General features: G+C 38.2%; 1 protein-coding gene across 1 annotated transcript in view; it reads left to right on the forward strand.

Moving 5' to 3' along the window:
* The first annotated feature begins 7424 nt into the window (after positions 1–7424).
* The window catches only part of ADAM12 (ADAM metallopeptidase domain 12), a 2765134-nt gene continuing 2753589 nt past the window's right edge, over positions 7425–18969 (forward strand). Inside the window, exon 1 of the mRNA XM_044056180.1 lies at positions 7425–7777. Coding sequence (XP_043912115.1) covers positions 7681–7777 — 97 coding nt within the window. The 5' untranslated portion in view covers positions 7425–7680. The remainder of the gene's footprint in view (positions 7778–18969) is intronic.

Genomic DNA, 18969 nt, shown 5'->3' on the forward strand with positions numbered 1-18969 from the left:
TAATGGGAGTGAGACCTTTTTCTGGTAATTGTTAGGTCTCTTACCTGACTAATTTGCTCTGGTAGTTCTGCTTCTCCATGGGGGGTTGCAAACAGACCATGCTGTGCTCACTTGTGACTCTCTGTTTTTTTATGGCATGGCATATACACAGATAATATTACTGACTGCACTCAGTACACACTACCAGACTCTGTCATTGGTACCCTGAGAACAGTTTATAATTAGCTGCCAAAACACATGTTCTACCACATGCCTTTAACAGTGCATGGTTTTACCTGTTTCTTCCAATTATTTAAAAACTGTGCATATTCAACATTTCCTGCCTGATAATCATACACGATTTTACTCATTGTATTTATGCATCTCATCTGAACTCCCCGTTGAAGTACCTTTCTGCTACCATTCCCCTTGTGGTTGCCTGGCAGATATGGCAATTAACAGATGTGTCTACTATGGGTTTCCCTAAATTTACTTGAGACATTCAGGATCAAGTCATGCTTCACTGATTTTTCAGGACTGAAGAAAGATAGCTCAAGAAAACACACACACACAAAAAAAAAAAACCCAGAAAATAAGCTGTTTTTTGCAGTGCCAATTCCCCTGCATCCATTGATTTGTTTATAACAACTTCATGGTCACACTATCATGGTCAAAACTGAAACAATGCTGTGTTCTAACAAACTACTATATAACATAATTGTATAAAAGTTGCTCACAGGAATATGCTGCAGTGAAATGTAGATATGCCACTGATGGCCCTGTTGTGTACAGTGTTGTGCTAGTTACTTATAGAAGTAATAAGTTACTATTACTAGTTACTTTTAAGTGAAAGTAATATGTTACTATTACTTATTACTTTTCTAAAAAAAAGTAATATATTGCTATTACTAGTTACTAACTAAAGTAACTAGTTACTGTTGAGTTACTTTTACGTAAGTATAGTTTATCAATTCTCATATTCAGATTTACTCACATTGTACTTGTGTGTGAGGAATACATGCTTACAGCACGTGAATACAAGTGTATTAAAGTTGTATACACAGTGTTACAATAATGGTCAATAGTATTTTACAGTTTACAAAGTCCCACAGACTAGTCTTTATACACAGAGTCACAATTTAATACTTAAACCAAAGTACACACAGCCAGCAACACAAGACCCATAAGAAGTTACAACCCATCAAATTTTCAACAATGTACATTAGGCTAATCTGCTAAAACTAATGCTGAGGATACAAAAATGCTTACAGAAATGTCATATAAGTCTAACAAGACTGTTAACACAACAACGGCAACCAAAATATTACTTTATATAACTATTCACAATGACTACACATTTCTGTTGGCTCAAAGAAGGAGCAACTTTTCAAAGTGTTTGTTGGTGAGTCTGTTTCTTCTTGCAGTCAGTACTTGTCCACCAAGACTGAACAGGTGTTCAACAGGTGCACTAGATGGCAGAGCTGTATTAGTGTTCAGAAATATCTTCTTGACTATAGGGTAGCTGTTGAGAGAAGATATTTGCCTGGAAGGGTCAGCCAGATACATGCCCATCTGAGAAGATATGCTGACATTGGCTAGCGCTGACTCTTTGAAGCTGAAGAAGCTGTCTTCAGCAGTTAATGCAGAAGCTTCAGATGATCCATGTGCAGGTTCATCCATTTTCTGCATGGTATCAAGGAGCAGAGCCTTGTCTCTGAGTTTCTGCTCTTCAGTGTCCATCCATCATAAACGGAGCTGTGGATGCACTATCCTAGCCAGAATGAGCTCTTCATGCTCCAGGTGATTGAACCAAGCCTCAGTGCCTTTAAGAGCATCAACTAGTGGCACAATAAGCTTCACAGACTGCCTGACTTTGGACAACTTGTTTTTCAGGCACATTATTGTGGGGATCAGGATTCCCATGAAGCTTTTCAGCTCTGACTGCAGGATGTTCAGAGCAATTGTCAGGGGCTGCATTGCTTGCACAAACTCAGCAATAAAGGTAATTTCTGCAGGCCTGAAGATGGCAGTTCCAATCTGTTCACATATCTCATTCAGGGAGCCTTCACCCCGAGTTGCAATGAGGTGAATTCTCTCCATTACATAGCAAGTCAAATTTCATTGTGTCGCATTGGGAATAATCAATGCCAGTCACACTTATTTCGAGCCACCTCAGCAGCTTGGGTGCTGCGACTAGCCTTGTTCCAAGCAGCATAGTATTTGGCAATGGTGCTCTGCATGATCTTTTTATACTGTGCATCGTTACAAGCACATTCTGCATCTTGCACAGCAACTAGATTCAATGTATGTGCTGCCCATCTCAGATGGGGAAGCAGTGAATGGGTGTTCTTACTTTGCCCTGACTGACTCAGCACAGCTGTCATGCTGTTGTAAATCACTTCACCATCATCATCCTCATCATGGGACAGAATGCTTGTAGTCTCAGATCTCTCACATTCCAAGAAGACAGTGAAAGCCTTTACAAAACTGCTGCCATTGTCAGTAATTGTCATGCACACCTTTTGATCTATCTTGTACTTGATGGGAATGCTCTCAAGAGTTGATGCTATGAGATCATATGTATGTTTCCTCCTGTAATCTGCAGCATGACAAACCAACTGACTTTCTTTGAAGTGTGTCACAGTCGATCCAGTGGATGGTAACACCAAAGAAACTAAGATTCTGATGGGTTCAAATGTCAGCTGTAGTGTGCTATATACTATCAATATTCATCCTGGAAGAAGCTGCAAGCATTTTCTTATCATTTGTAAGCATATTTGTGTACTTTTCTATAAGATCATATATCTGCCAAATCTCTGTGGTTTTGCTTAAAGTTAAGTCACTGTGTCAAAGCAAAATCTTTCTCACTGTATCATTATTAACACCACACACAAGCTTATGCTTTATCAACTCATCTCTCCAATCATCAGATCTGCATGTCTTGACTTGTTTCTCAAGTCAGTTATATATGCCTCAAACATTTACCAGACTTTTGATCTTTTGTGTAAAACTGTGCCTTTCCACTGTAATATTCGTTTGAGAGTTGCACATTTCTCTAACTTTACATTTTAAGCTCTCAGAGTCTTCCCGCATTTCAGCCTGTGCCACAGTATAGTATTCTTCCCCCTTCTCTGCATAAACAGCAGGTGCATACATAAATGAATGTTCTCTCTCAATGCCTTCTGACCCAGCTAAATTGAGCAGAATATATACTTTTGTATGTGTGTATTTATCAGAAAAAGCAGCCTGTATGAAAATATTATATTCTTGCTCAAACAATCTCCAGTTTTCAACAATATTATCAAACACAAGAGGATCAGGTCTGTGAAATTCCTCTGGCATGCCAAATAAGTATGAAACACACACCAGGTACTTGTAATTATATTCAGCTGTACAACAGACTCTTTGAAATAACTGTACTCTTTGAAAAGACTGTACTGTAATACTGCACACACTGCCAACACTTTGCACACTTTAGATACTTTGAAAAGCTTTAGTTAATGTGAAATAGTAGATTGTGAAAAAATACAGTTGTTTTCTCTTTTTTGAACATTTTATATGATTCAGATATTGTTTCAAATGTTTTCGTAATTATTTCAAGTACTTTTTTTCAATATGTCACAATTTTGAACATTTTTGTTTATTCAGTAATTGGTTTGGAATGCATTGCATTATACTCATTGAGGGGAAAATTATTTAAATGAGTTTAAGAACCTGGAAATATTTTCTGACCTGTTTATGAGTCGTTTGTGAGTTGTTTGCGCCTCTCTTGTATATTCCTCCATTTCTGACTGTGCGCCTAATGATTTTAAGACGTTTTTACTCTGGATCACATTCTGACAACATGTCACTCGTCTTCTGTATTCAAATAAGATGGCGAGGCTTGGGTGTTCATTTAAGATATTTATTACACACAAACACATCAGGATGGATGACTGGAACATAAAACTTAAACTAGCTAACTGACTGACTGCCACACACATATACATGCTTTCACTCCAGTTGCATACACAAAATGGCACTCTGCTTGCACGTGCTCAGTACATTTTAAGCATGTGCCCATGAACTACAGTGACTTTAAAAGTACAACACACTCACTATAATCTACACTCCCTGTGTTCAATTGGGTTTTCTCATGGTGTTCTGGTTTCCTCCCACATTCCCAAGACATGCTGCAGGTGGATTAGACATTCTAAATTGGCTTTAGGTGTGAGTGTGTGCGTGTGTGTGCCTTCTAAAGAAGGTTGAGTGCTGGGCTGGCAACTCAACAATGTAAAACTCCACTGACACTTGTTCTGCAGACTGATGATCCACCATGGTGATCCCTAACGGGCACAGCTGAAAGGACAAGAAGACGACTAGTCTTTATAGCTGGAGAGCCACAGATAATAATAAAACCAATCTAGCCAGCAGCACAAGACCTATAAAAACCTATAACATTTTGTCTATTTTCAGCAACTAAAAATCGCAACTTGAAAAGAATTTTAAATAGAATATAACAAAATATTGTCAAGACAAAATTTGGTTGATCATAGATCCACTTGAAGAGTCCTGCTTGATGCAGTGGGTTGGGGCATCAGGTTCTAAACTGATGAGTGATGAGTTTGATTCGACTGATGATGGTATGAAGAATCAATGCCATTTATTATACTGTAAGGTAAGGATATGATCTCTAACAGGCTAGACGTGTCCTACTGTTAGGGGATGATTTAGTGGGTAAGAGTCCCATAGTACCAGGGCAGGGCTGGAATCTGGTCATCATTAGCTTTCACCTCCTTGCAGTGCTAAAAAAATGAAGTCAATTTTGCTCCACACTAATTCTAATTATCTATTATGAATGCTACATGCTATGAGTTTGTGCCAACATTATGTTGTAATTTTTTATCCAAATTGCCACTTCAAAGTGCCTATTACCTCCTAACATCTGATTACTATTCATACTATATAGGGACCCCGGAAGTTACATCACTCTTCAGGAGGCTATATCACCTACGTTGAGAACCACTGGTTTAAACAAAAGTACCTCAAAAGTAACTGGAATTTAAGTTACTAGTTACTAAAAAAAGTAATATATTACTATTACTAGTTACTATTTTGAAAAAGTAACTAGTTATATTACTAGTTACTAAAAATTGTAATATATTACAGTAATATGTTACTTATTGTAATACATTACTCCTATCACTGGTTGTGTATGGTGCATGACTGTTGGACACTAAGTCACACACACACACACACACACACACACACACACACACACACACACACACAAACACAAGTGATTTTCCCATGTGCATTACAGACAACCTAGTACCTGGGTGAAAGACATTCTTTGCCTATGGATGCACTATCCATTTTCTGGGCATTCAGATGGCCTTATATGCATGTAATCCATTGCACTTAGGGCCTACAGCATCCCTGCTGTGTTTTGGATAGTCTGTATTGTTTCTCTTTGTCTGGGGGTCATATATAGCTTAGTGTCACACCAGATAGATTGATTGCTGACACTGTATTGCATCATAAGGGGAGTTGCTGCATTCCTGAGTGTGTTGTCCTTTGCATGAGATGTTAAGCCGAGGACCCATCTGCGTAAGTTGGTGGTAGCTCATGTGAATAAATACCCCATGGCACTTACTGGGAAGAGTAAGGGAAGTTTCCTGATGCCCTGGCCACATTTCCCCTTTTAGTATAAATACCACCTTAGGTCTTCCCTGAAAAGATACCACTAGCCTAGTGGCACTGATCCAGTTAGCAATGGGTAAATAAAATAAAAATAAAACATACTTTGCATCCTAATCAGTGATGCCATGACACATCATGTATCTACTATATGACAGCAGCTAACAATAAACACACAGCTATATGTATTTCCTCCAGTGGTATTTGCCATTTTGTGACCATTCTGGAATTATGTGCCTCACAATATGTTTCATCTAATAGCCTTTTTATACCTGTTGATCTAGTACTGGCCTGCACATTTTCTGGTCGCTCAGTGTCTGGAAGGACATACAGATGATGGATGATGTGCATTAACAGACCACAGCCTCCTGCAACAGGTTGATATGTCTGTGTGCTTCTTGATGTACTGTACCAGCGAGAAACCACCATACATATTGGTGTGATACCCCTGTTAGACATTTCTTGGTAAGCACTCTTTCCTCAGCTGTCCTCTGCTTACTTGCTGTCCATGGCTTTAGGTCAATACTGGTATTTATCATACCACTAGGCATGCACATCAAATGTGTGCTTTCTCTTTTGTACACAATTTTCATTGCTTTCTTGAACTGTAATTCCACTGTCTATCATGCATTAAACCTCAAGTATTGTTCAACTTTTATTAATCTCTCTGAACGTTTTCTTGTCCTCTCTGGCTCTTTCATTCAGTACATTTCCAACACATGTTTCTGACAATAACATCTACTGATTTTGGGTGGAACCGAATATGCTCGATGTATAAAATGGTGTACAATCAGATTGTGTTTGACTGTGTGTCTGCACTTTTTTCCCTACTTTGTTAGTGTTATTTATTTGATAAAGCAATTCATCAGATCATTTGCATTAATAAACAGCGTACAAATCCATTGGGACTACAGGAAATGAAAAGGGTACAACTAAGCAGGTGGATCTGGAGAGATGATGGCACATTTGACATTTGCTTGCTCTGTAAATGGAAGTTACGCACTCCTAGTTCATTAAATTTGGTATGAAGAGCAAAGCCTCAGCGCTATGATAAAGATAAATGTTAAAGTTTCAAAGGACCAAGGGCTCTCTGTGTGTGTATGTCTGCCTGAGTCTGTCCGAGTGTCTGTGAAGGAATATGGGTGGTCTAGGTGTTGTCGAAGTTAATGTGAATGCCAGGAACTCATTGCAACAATCAGAAATACCTATCCACGCCGCAAGTGGACCACTTTGTGTTCTTATTTCATTCAGCACACTACTGTATTATTATACCTGTGCCAGTAGACAGACACTGTTCACACCGTAGAAGCCTGAGCACCAGGTGCTCGGAGTACTACCCACAAACTATACAGCTTTGTGGACTTTGGTTGCAGTACGGTTTGGGGAAATAAAAGAAGTGAAGTATATCGGGCAGTTTAGATATGTAAAGCAATGTGCGTTTACGATTTTCTGTCCTCAATATTTTATTAAGAATTTGGACAGCTGTAAAAGTTAGGGAAGCAGCCCTGCATGCGGTCCACACCCCTGTTTTTACCACTTCATTGATGAATTATCCTAGCTTCTATGTCTGAATGTGTCATTGACCCAAGGTGGTAATTAAAGCGGTAATTTAGTTTCAATTTTGTTAACCCTTTTTCAGCCGAGTGCAACACTCTTACAGCCCGACGTACGCGCTAGGTCAGCCGAGGATCTTTAGGACCCCGCGGGTTGCTGCCTGGTAGATAGGAGCACCACAATCAGTTTCCTTTTGCAATAAGGAACGACAATGTTGGCAAGTGTGCACTTTTCAGGCCTCGGAGTGTCTCCCCTTTCGAGGTCCTAACGCCTCCTTGCTGTCTTTCCCGTATGCGTTCAGAGGATTTGTTCCAAGAACTTCATGAGAGCAATCCCAGCTCAGCCCCTGCAGGAGTGGTCTGGAGTAGATTTCTTTGCAGGAAATCTCCAACATCCTGAAGCCCCTCTTACTGTTACTGTATATTATGGTCCTGGCCAGCTGACGAACGGAGCCTCAGTCTGTACAAGATGTCAAGCCGGCTGAAACCATTCTCTTTTAAATTCCTTCACCTCTTACTCACCCTTTCCTACACAAGCAATGCCATGCCGTCACCCAGAGAGGAAGGTATGTGTCATTACTTCAAAATACTCTGTGCTGCAGTTGGAGTTTAGCTGATAGTTTGAAAGTAGCAGACACCTCAGCAGTGTTTTAACGGTTTGCTCTTAAAAGAGGCGCTGTCTGTAGTGTCCAGATAATTACAAGAGTCTTGGGTAGATGGTTACATTGTAACCGTTAAGTGGGCTGTAAACTGTGTACTTCACACTCCCAACACAAACACAATATTTCTTCTGTCCAGCTTCATCATAGTAATACTATTTTATAATTAATTATGCACCATCTGTGACCACACTGAGCATCATAACAGCGAAAAAATATACCAAGTGTTAATTTCGTTCGTCATAGTGTTTTTAAAAAGTTTTTAAGATGGATAATTTAGAGAGAAAACAGTTATAAATAATTTCAATGTGCTAGAATAATGTGTATTATTTAGAAACTGTTCTCCGTTATGCTGCGGGCACTTTATGGCATTGTGATGATATGGTATACAGAAACGGACGTGACTTGCAGATGGGCTGTACAACTGGCTCATACCCACATTTGTTTCTTGTCCGGTATAGTTGTGACCAGGTGTGGGGCATATAAGTGCAATGTAGTGATTTAAATCTGAAAATATAGGAACACTTAAATTTCGACTAGTATTTGCCTAATAAGTGAACGCAGGAAAGTAGTCTGAAGCAAACTAACGCTTATATGTGGGTAGATCGTCACCTTAGATGACTAGAAAGGCATAAGGCATAGCTAAGTGACCAGACACCTGGTATGTTGGTAGTCAGTGAGGAGCTGCACTGGACAGCTAAGAATTGTTTTTCATTTCTTGAATGTACAAGGTTAATAACTGTTACGGTGTTACAGTTAATATAATAGTCGCCAAAGTTGGGCAAATACTGTAATCTGCAAGTGCAGTAAATGGAATATACCATAAAGAAATCCATAATAAAGTGCTTTGTATTACTTGTTAGTGCAAATAACCATAACGATGTGTATCTATCCATCTAATCTCCCGCTCTGTATATGCACATGCAGCACATGCATTGTGTGCTTTATCATTTTCTCACAAAAATGTGTGTCGAATGTTGTATAACAGTAGCTACTTTCGAAGTAAAGTAAGCATTACATCGCGTTGCTAATTGCGTTTCTTGAGTGAAATAAGTTGCTGTTGAGAGTGTTGGCTTGTATTTCGAAACTAACTCTGTACAGATCGGTGATTGTATTACATGTGATAAACTACAGGCTGCATATTTTGCTCCATTTCCTGTATTTGTTGATAATAATGTTCTTTAGTAATAATGTTTTTCACAAAAGCTGTGCAAGTATTTCAGGATTCTGTGCACTTCACGGAAGTTTTTGCTATCAGAGATTTTTGACAAGCCGCTAGAACTCGTCTTGCAGAATGATACCAGAATGACTGATTTACATTATTGGTTGCTTTCTGCAATAGCAATGGAGAAAGGCAGTCATAGTCTTAATGCAGAATTCAGTATATACTATGATAAGATACCAGCCAGAGGACCATTTTTTTTAATTAGGACACTAACTCTGTGAAATGTTTGCTGTACTTCCATTCAGGTAGCTGAGATGTGAATAATTCAGATTGGATTAGGAAGATCATGACAGGTTACCTGTGGAGGAGTGGAATAGGAGACAGACGTCCCCAGTACTGCTTTGCAGGACAGAAACAGCTGTTGATAATAATTGTAATATTTTTATAGAAGATTAACAGGCAGCATTCCATTGGGATAAGTTCCTGTTTTTCAAGTCTAGTTTCTCTCTTGCACTGATCATTAATGAATCTGGTAAACTGTGATGGCAGAGTTCAAAATAAAGATTGACAAGGCAATATGTACATAGAACATACTGACATGAAGATGGGCATTGCAGAAGTTATCTCAACAGATCTGTGTGCCATAATCTTGCTATGAGGTTTTAAATAAATCAAAAATGCTTGTCGGCTAATATAAGCAACTGGAATACTTCAATCCCCAATAACATCAGTTTTGAGAATCCAGTAACTAAGAATTAGTTGTTGTTGAAATCTGAATTTGTTTCCTGTGATCATATCCTTGTTAGACTGTTTAGAATTTGTACTGTATTGTTTTGCCTGCATAAATGGTTAACTGTTTAGTATAGCCTCACAACAGTACTGTCCTCTCTCGTAATCTTTTAGAGGGGTTGCAGTTAGGAAGTGGAGGTAAACTCTGTGTCAGTTTCTGCTATGCTATGTGCCATATTTATAGTATTTTAAAACATTTTTGTCAAGACAGGTGTGCTTATAGAATTTCTATGGACTTCTTTCATCTCCTTCTGAATTGGATTAGAGGTGGCATACTTCTGGTAAATTATACTTCCACACCTTCACAACAATCAAATATCAGTAAGAATTGAACTGTATATAGCAATATAAAAAATAAACATTTACAGCATGTAAGTGCTTTTTGACTCTGCCTCTTTCTTCAGTTAATGCAGCAAGCCTATGGACATCTTGTGTTATTTTTCTTTTCTCCTATGTGTGATGCTTACAGAAGTTTTGCCTAATATGTACACAATGAGGTTCATCAAACTGTTAATATTTTCTTGGCTATTGCTTGTAACTGCTTGCCAACATGTGCAATGTGGAAAGCAATTTTTCTGGAGTATCTGTTAGTATTTAATGTATTTTTAATATTTTTTAAGAGCATCTGACAGAATTCTAATAAAAACATACCAGCAGTGATTGAGGTAGTCACCTGTTGCTGGCAGAATTTATGTTACCTTAATTAACACCTACTTAATGAACTGTGTGTGGGATATAACCAAGGGGATGGGGCAAGACAGAATTCGTCACAATATGATGCAGTAACATAATATAAACTGTGTGTCACTATGTAGTTAAAAATGTTAACCTAATCAAATGCATTCTTTATATTGATATGTTGATAGTTGTTGCTTTTCTGTATTGAGCACCATGTAATGCCTATTTTGTATAATACGTAAATCAGTTAATACAGACGCAAGCCTGCTAAAGAAAGCCCATCTGCATACCATGTGCTGTTTTATAGACGATGTCTGTCAAGACAAACAGATTGGCTCTAAGATAGTGCAGAGCAGGAGAAAGGAACTGAAGTGTCTGTGCTAAAAAAAAAAAAATATAGGAATACAAGTTAGTGTGTATTTTCTATATATTCTTCTCAGAGTAAAGGTGAATAGCATAGCAACTTTTTGATACTTAGGGTAATTAAGGATTTCCAAGTAGATACATGTTTGGAAGGAACTGTTCAAGAACAAAAATGTACAATGTGGCAACAGATCAAGAGCAATGTACAGAACGTTTTATAATGGATGCTAGGCTAACGGAACACAGATTTCTTTGTGTGTGCGTGTGTGGTGCATGTATGTTGATGTATATCTATACACAAATGTTCAAAAGGCAGTAAGGGAATTCAAAGCAGCTTGACGGAGGTAATACCTGTATTTAGGGTTGGGAATACTCCTGTCTAACTAGAAACTGTAGTTTGTTTTGTTGATGATGAAATAATGTGGTAACTATGGAGTCTGCTACAGGTTTTCACACGCTCACAACACACATGCTCAAAAAAGCAAGTGCTGTAACCCCCATTAGCCCAATCACTTGAAACTACATGGCCACACCAAAACGTATAAAGCTCTTTAGCCCCACACTAACCCTAAAGGTCTCATCCAAGGCCTCACTCCCTTACTCTAAAACTCTGCGCCCGATCCCTATATATAAAGTCCCCGATTACTCCCGAACCTTAAAACCCCTCTCCCACTCCCTAAGCCTAAACTGTCCTGCCTGCTTCCTAACTCTCCACCTCCTGCTCCCTAATGCTAAAACCCCTGCCCACACCCTAACCCTAGAATAACTTTTTTCTCCCTTACAACTGATGCCACAATTGCCTCACTCAGACTCTTAATGTGTTCAGGTAAGGTGTGGCAGTTGATTGCCTTGAACCCCTTTTCGAGTTTAAGTGTGACAGACTAAACAAGCTACGTGATGCTTGAGTCCCTCGCTTTGAGGCAGTGGTTTTCAAGCAGTTGGGACTCTGCTTGTAGCAGACCTGACCTGGTAAACAGATTTAATTGATCAAATGGTCTTAGATTGGTTGCTATCAAAAACAGTCTATGATATATTTATCCCTTCTAGCCTTTTATCTGTTATGTTTGTTTATGTTTGCACTGTTCTACTTTATGGCTCAAAAGTGCAATGATAACATTTTATATGTATTACACTCCATTGTATCTTGGCCCTTACCAGCTCAGCATTCTGAGGTAGTCAGTCACCTGATGTTAGCAGAAAGTTCAGTAGTAACATCGTCTTAAAAATAAAAATGCAAGTTATTTTGTAAATTTGTTTAGCATGCATATACCTCCTTGTGGTTATTTCTTTCTGTGTTGTGTTACTACCTAGAAGTTTTTTTGTTTTGTTTCTGTTTTCAGGCTTTGCATGTGTATGTGTGTAACTTGAGCTTTATATTCATAATCATCTGTCTGTTGGGATATGGGATGTAAACCTTGCCTTTAACAAGCTTTACAAGTAGTCAAGAGTCTGAATAACAACGAGGAGTTCACTTTCCCCACACTATAGTGACATAAACCTTTTCTGCAGAATACTTGCATATTTTAACATAATGGTACATGGCACAAATATTTTAACCACCCTGTTTTATATGTTAGGCTTTCATGGTGACCATTACCGCTCTGCAGCTGAGACTTCAGTGAAGCCATAGACAGGGTTTGTGTGTCAGCTGCTGTAGTTCTAGTCACTTTAACAAGTGAAAGCATCTCAAGTAGTCTGGATTTCTTCAAAAAAGAAATAGCTGGAAGATCTGAGGTTGACAAGAAAAGTCATTTAAAGGCATTACAGTAAGAATTCCATGAGAAGCATCTTAGGTTTAAAACTGAACTCATAAATTAATAGTTTCTGCAGGATTGTGGAAAGAAATCCAGCACCCATTATGTACTTGCATGTGTGTGTAGATTAACTGTATGCTGCAGTAGTGATCTCATACAGAAGAGGGGATCATCATGCCAGTACCACCCCCCCTAGGAAGGGTAGAATGGTGGAAGAGGATCAGACTAATTTTCTGATTGTATGGATAATGCACCTCTCTGAGAATGTTGTTCTCCAGCATGGCTTGGTCTATGTGACACAGCTTTGTAAACTGACTTCTTGCAAACCACCTATTGTATTTTTGTAGACCACAAGTTGCCCATCTGTGGAGAAAAGCAGGAGGTATTATTTCAACAAGAGGGTAATATATGACTGAAGCAGCTTTCCTGAAAAAAGTAATATAGTAAAAACTGTAACTTTAATAGAACTTGGAAAAGGTGTGATAAAAAATACATGAGAATATTTAAGAAGTATGGGGAATAAATAAACTTTACCAAGTTCTCTCTCTTTCTTTGGATTAACTCTGACCTATGATTGGGGCCAGTGAGGAGATCAAAAGTCACCTGGGATAACTTCATATCACTTCCAAGAACTATTTTATTCCATGCACAGGCTTGGCCTCCTTTTCCATGCCCTGATAATATATACAGTCAAATGTGCAGCATGGCATGACAGCATATTACCTCACCGCCACTCACAGTACATGTCCCCAGCCGGCATGACAGCATATTACCTCACCGCCACTCACAGTACATGTCCCCAGCCTGGCTAAGGATCAGCCATGAGGTGCACCTAAATGCATAGCTACCACAACATGCTGGGCATATCATCCTCTTCCCAAAGTCTCAGACACCTAAACTGTTAATCAGACCCTTGTCATTTAGGCTGTAGTTGGGGCTGTATCCCTTTATACCATGGTGGTGGCAAATAAACTGAGCATTAAGTTAAATAAATATCTTATCCACTTTGTAAGAGAATGAACATTTAAACTCAAAATATCAACAGGATTGAAGTTATACTAATGGAATGTTTTTGCCATTTCGTCACTGTTGTGCAGCCTTGGAGTTGGTATATATAATTAGTGGGGGTGCAATGCGGCTTGACCTCCTGATATAGTTAGATTTTTCTCAGTATTTTGTGTGTAAATGTTTTTTGAGTGTAGGTATTTTTCATTTCTCTTTTTTTTTTTGTCAGTCTTACACAGGCACATGCACACATGTTGCTACATGTTAGCCGGAAAATGTATAATATGCCTTTAAGAATGTGTGGGGTACCTTTTGAAGGGTACTGCTGTATGGATCTCACATTAACAGCAGTGTCAGCAATGATTTTTCACCACTAAATCTGCTGTCACCAAAAAACTGGCCTACGTTAACCCAGAAAAACACAGTACTATGAATGCACAGCTAGTCGACTTTATACATTTAAGAAACTGTGAATTGAAAAGATAATGTTCACTTCTGATTATAATGCACTGAAAACCTATATAATATACATACATATGTACACACAACACACACAAGGTCTACAATGAAAGAAAACAAAATTTTGACCAACACATATCACACTAACGCACAGTCCTATTGCATTAGACCGCTTCCCCAGTATGGGAACTCCGCCACCGCAGCAGTGCTTAGTGAGCGTATTATATCTGAGGCTGCACCAGCCCTGGGGGGGGGGGGGGCAGAGAAAGTGTAGTATTTAAAGGTCAGGTGTTGTTTGGGGGAAATTTCTATATCAGGGCTGCAAGGGATTGTTGCTCCCTTTGATAATAAAAAGCAAACAAACTTATCACCCCTATTTCATTGACTGACTGCTTTTTATAATATATTGGAATAACTGTGGTAGCACTATTATGGGTCTTGGTGCAGTTTTTAGGAATGTTGAGAAGTGGGGACTGAAAGCTGCTTTTTCCCTTTTATTTATGAGTAGTTTACTCATTGTTGCAATGTGTACCACATTGTACATCTGCAGAACAATGTGGGGTTTTCTCTAACTCCACTGTTAAATGATCTCCGATTTAGTATATATAAAGTTGTGGAAGTGTGGGGTGGCACACCTCAACTGCAAAAACATTTGCTTTAGAACTGTAAATTAATCGATTTTTATTTTCTGATGTATCAGCTCCTAGTCTGTGTGAATTAATTCTGTGGCACACATTTGTATGTGTAATTTATACTAGCTATGAACCTAACTAAAGGAGTGGAACAGTCATTTGTACATTCTTGTTAAAGGGTGTGACAAAACATGTCTGGTACACTGCAGAGCTATTTTGATCTATTTTTACTGTTTGCCTACATTCTTGGTGCTTCATCACAATTTACCTACATACTTGGTGCATCATCAAAACTACTGAAACTCCCATAAACCTGAGATAGTCCAAAATGCCATACAAAATCTGCAGTTATTTTATTTTACTTTATATTAATCAAAATTAAAGTATGGACCACCTTTCCCCTTCACAGCAAGGTGAAAATAAAAAAAATAACTTCACATATGGTACATCCAAAGTCCACACAAACAATCCCTTCAACAATCTATGCTGATGAGTTACCGCCAGCTCCCCTATAGTAACACCATGAACAGTCACTGTAATTTACAGAGTTTACTAATTAGTGAATGGAAAAAAAGTTCAGAAGCCAAAAATGAGTGGTATAAATGAAATAAATTTAATGTTCACATGAATCCACAAACATTACAGTGCACAAAACACTTATCTGCTTCACCATGTTATTAAAATTGCAATAGTATAATTTTAGTTAGGTGTTTTTATATATATTTTTATATGTAGCTAGGTGTAATAGGTTTATTAATTTATTTTAGTTCATATATTCATTCATATTGGTATTGGAATTAATGAATTTATTGTATGGGAACATCTTTTATGAATATTCGTTAGTATGTCAGCATGTCCTTATGAATATTTACTAGCAACTGTGTAAAATGAAATGGATTGGTTTATTTGATTTTAAATGGAGTATTTAAAGACTTAATTGATTTCATTAACTGTTTTGCATCTGATGAAGTTCCATTTGGAATGATAAATGCAGTGAAGCAGTTAAGCATTTTGTGCACTGTTACTGTAGTGTTTGTGGATTCGTGTGAACATTAAATTTATTTTGTTTATACCACTCGTTGCTGGCTTCTGAGGTGCTTATTTGGTGGTATATTGTTGGAGCTTCACTCTCTTAAGCACTTTCTTCTCGTTTTTTTGTGTTTGGTAACTGTTTGTGATAGCGGAGCCGGTTATGAGTGGGCGGATGTGTTTGGAACACAAAGAAGAGGTTGTTGAGCTGAAAAGTGCTGTGGGTAAGCTTACCCAACTTGATAAACTGTTGAATAACAGCATTTCCCAGCTTCTTTCTGTGGGGACAAGGTATACACCTCCTGGTAATCAGGAGATGAATTCCTCGGTGGTGTTCAATGAATGTAATTTGCATGGCTTGGAGAGGGGAGATAATGGAGTTGAAGACGAGTCGGCATCCTTGGCTGGTTTCCCAGGAGTTTTTAGAACTTTGAACAGTAAATAAGTCAATGGGGACACTAATTTGCAACATTAGTTGGGAGCGAGATCCAAAGAGAAAAGAACTGTTAACCTCAGTTCTAATTCTGGTGACTCTAATATTTTAAAAGACAATGGCCAAGCTAATGTTGCTAATGGAGACTTTAAATGGCAAGAATGGCTGCAAAGTTATGTGTTTTATGATAGACATGCTGACAAAAATGTGGATGAACATAATTTTACATATAGTGAAAATGTGAAATACATTTCTGATTTGATGCTTAAATACAAAACTATTTATTTGGGAAACAGTTATTTAAATAAATGTCGCTCATTAGAAATTGTCCCTAAAGAACTCAGAGTTTATAAGTATCCAAATAATGTTAGAGAAGAGAGTTATAAAGAACTAATAACTATTTTCAACAGCTGTGGTTTTTCAATTATGAAAGTTGTTATTAGGGACAACTAAATAGAAATGGATAAACTGTTTAAGCAAATAGAGGAGATTAATGAAAACAATACTACAGATTTACTGTTTACAGTGGAGAAAGAGAGATAAATATTATAATATTAAAAAAAAAATTAATAAATGTGTTCTTATTTCTAGATGTAAGAACAAGAAGATTGAGAGAGACCTTACAGAATATAAAGAGAATAGGTGTTATCCAAGGGGTAGGTGGGGTAAAGATTTTCCTGTGGAATACTACAACAATGAACAGGTAGAGTATAACAGGCAGGACATATATGCTAACAAGTCTGGGGACAATAGTGTGAATAATGAGATGGAGTATAGGAGTTTTAACAAAAATAATGGTAAAAATTCTAATAATAGTTAGATATTAATGACCCTATAGAATTTCGCTACCTAAGGAGATCAGAAAGAATAAAGAACAAACCAATGGTGCAATACCAGTACAGAGGAGGGAGATAAGTAGCTGTGAAATACAGGTAGGATGTGGAGACAATGAAAATATATCAACATCTTGAATATTTTAGTTTGTATCAGAATTTTAATATTTTTAATTCTAGTGGTCTGGATTTAGACAAAAGATACTTTCATCTTTTTATTGAAGGACTTAAATTTGTTCCAAGAAAAAATAGTGATATTAGTAAAGTGTTGATTTGATTTAAAACTTTTTATAAGGAAAAATAATTTTGAATTGTTGTTTGATGTTACTAGGAATAACAATGGAGTTGGGACTGAATTTAGGAAGTAAAGTACCTATAATCCAATAATACATCCACAACTTAAGAATTTTGAGAAAGTAGTAGAAATGGAACTTCGAAACAAACTTGGTAAAAATGGAAATTATTCTAATCTAACAAAACGAGAGCCAATTGTTGAGAGAATTAAGTGAGAATAAAAACATTAGGGTGATGAGACCTGATAAAGGTGGGGGGTATGTCTTCTAAACCTGATAACTTCTTTGAAGCCGTCACCAAAGCCATAGATGAGGGGTAAGGTGGTTCACACAGCCTATCTAGATCTCACCAAGGTGTTCGACACCATCCCCCACTCTGGAATTATAGATAAACTCACTAAACTAGGTATAAATCCCTATGTCACAAGATGGGTTGCCAAGTGGCTTACTGACAGAACCCGCACTGTGTAAGTAGCAGACTCAAAATCAGACTTCAGACCAGTGACAAGTGGAGTACCACAGGGTTCAGTCCTGGGTCCTCTACTGTTAGCCTGTACTTCACAGAAGTAGATACCAAACACAGAATGTCTTTCGCTAACTAAGTTCGCAGATGACTGCAAACTAGGAGCCAAAATCGAAACTCCTAACAATGTGGACATCCTACAAAAGGGCCTCACTGAGACAGATGCCTGGTGTCAAAACCATGGCCTCAAGCTCAGTGCCAAAAGTGCATTGTCATCCCCTTTGGAAAAACTCTGTACCCGTGAACTGCCACATAGGTGGTAGTCTATTTAACACTGAATGTGTGATAAGAGACCTTGGCACACAGGTTGACAGTAGTCTCTCCTTTGATAATCACATTGCCACAGTGGTCAGGAAATCCTTCTACATGGCACACCTCATCACAAAAGGTTTCTCATCCAGAATAAAAAGAGATCATTGTTCCCCTCTACTCATCACTCATTAGACCCATTATAGAGTACAACGCCCCTTTTGGTATGTACCTCACAAGACATTTACAACAACAGGAAAGGCCACAGAAATGCCTCACAAAGAGGATTACTGGCCTCAAACAGATGCCCTACGCAGACAGTCTCAAAAAACTCTAGGTTTACTCCATCGCATATCACCTACTCAGAGGCGATCTCTGCCTAACATACAAAGCTATGTGAAACCCAGAGCTGTTGGACATGCTCCACTTAAAGAAATCCCAATCCCTCCGAGCTACCCGCTCTGGGGATCTAAACCTTGTCACCACGATAAACGGAACATGCTGGAGGGATAGATTTCTGTCCCAGAAACTTCCCATACTCTGGAACAGACTACCTATCTATGTCAAACAGAGCTTCTCATTAGCACTCTTCAAGAAAAATCTTGATGATTGGATGGGAAATAGGAAATTCACCCCGTGGATCACTTCTGTGGCTCTGCTTGACAGGGGCACAGGAAAATAATTTTCTCGGGTGGCGAAAGCCAGGGTACCTTTTTGGCTAGGCTTGTATAGGCCCTAGGGCCAATAGCCTAGTAACTTCCTATGAACCTATAAACCTATGATACCCTTTTATAAAGACCATAGTAATAAAGTACTTGGGTCCAGAGTATATAGGAAACCAACTTTCTCTAACTCCTACCTATATTTCACAAGTTCTCATCCATATAAACAAAA

This window comes from Protopterus annectens, chromosome 14.part0 (genome assembly GCF_019279795.1).
Source record: "Protopterus annectens isolate FY-2018-M chromosome 14.part0, PAN1.0, whole genome shotgun sequence".
Lineage (NCBI taxonomy): Eukaryota > Metazoa > Chordata > Ceratodontiformes > Protopteridae > Protopterus > Protopterus annectens.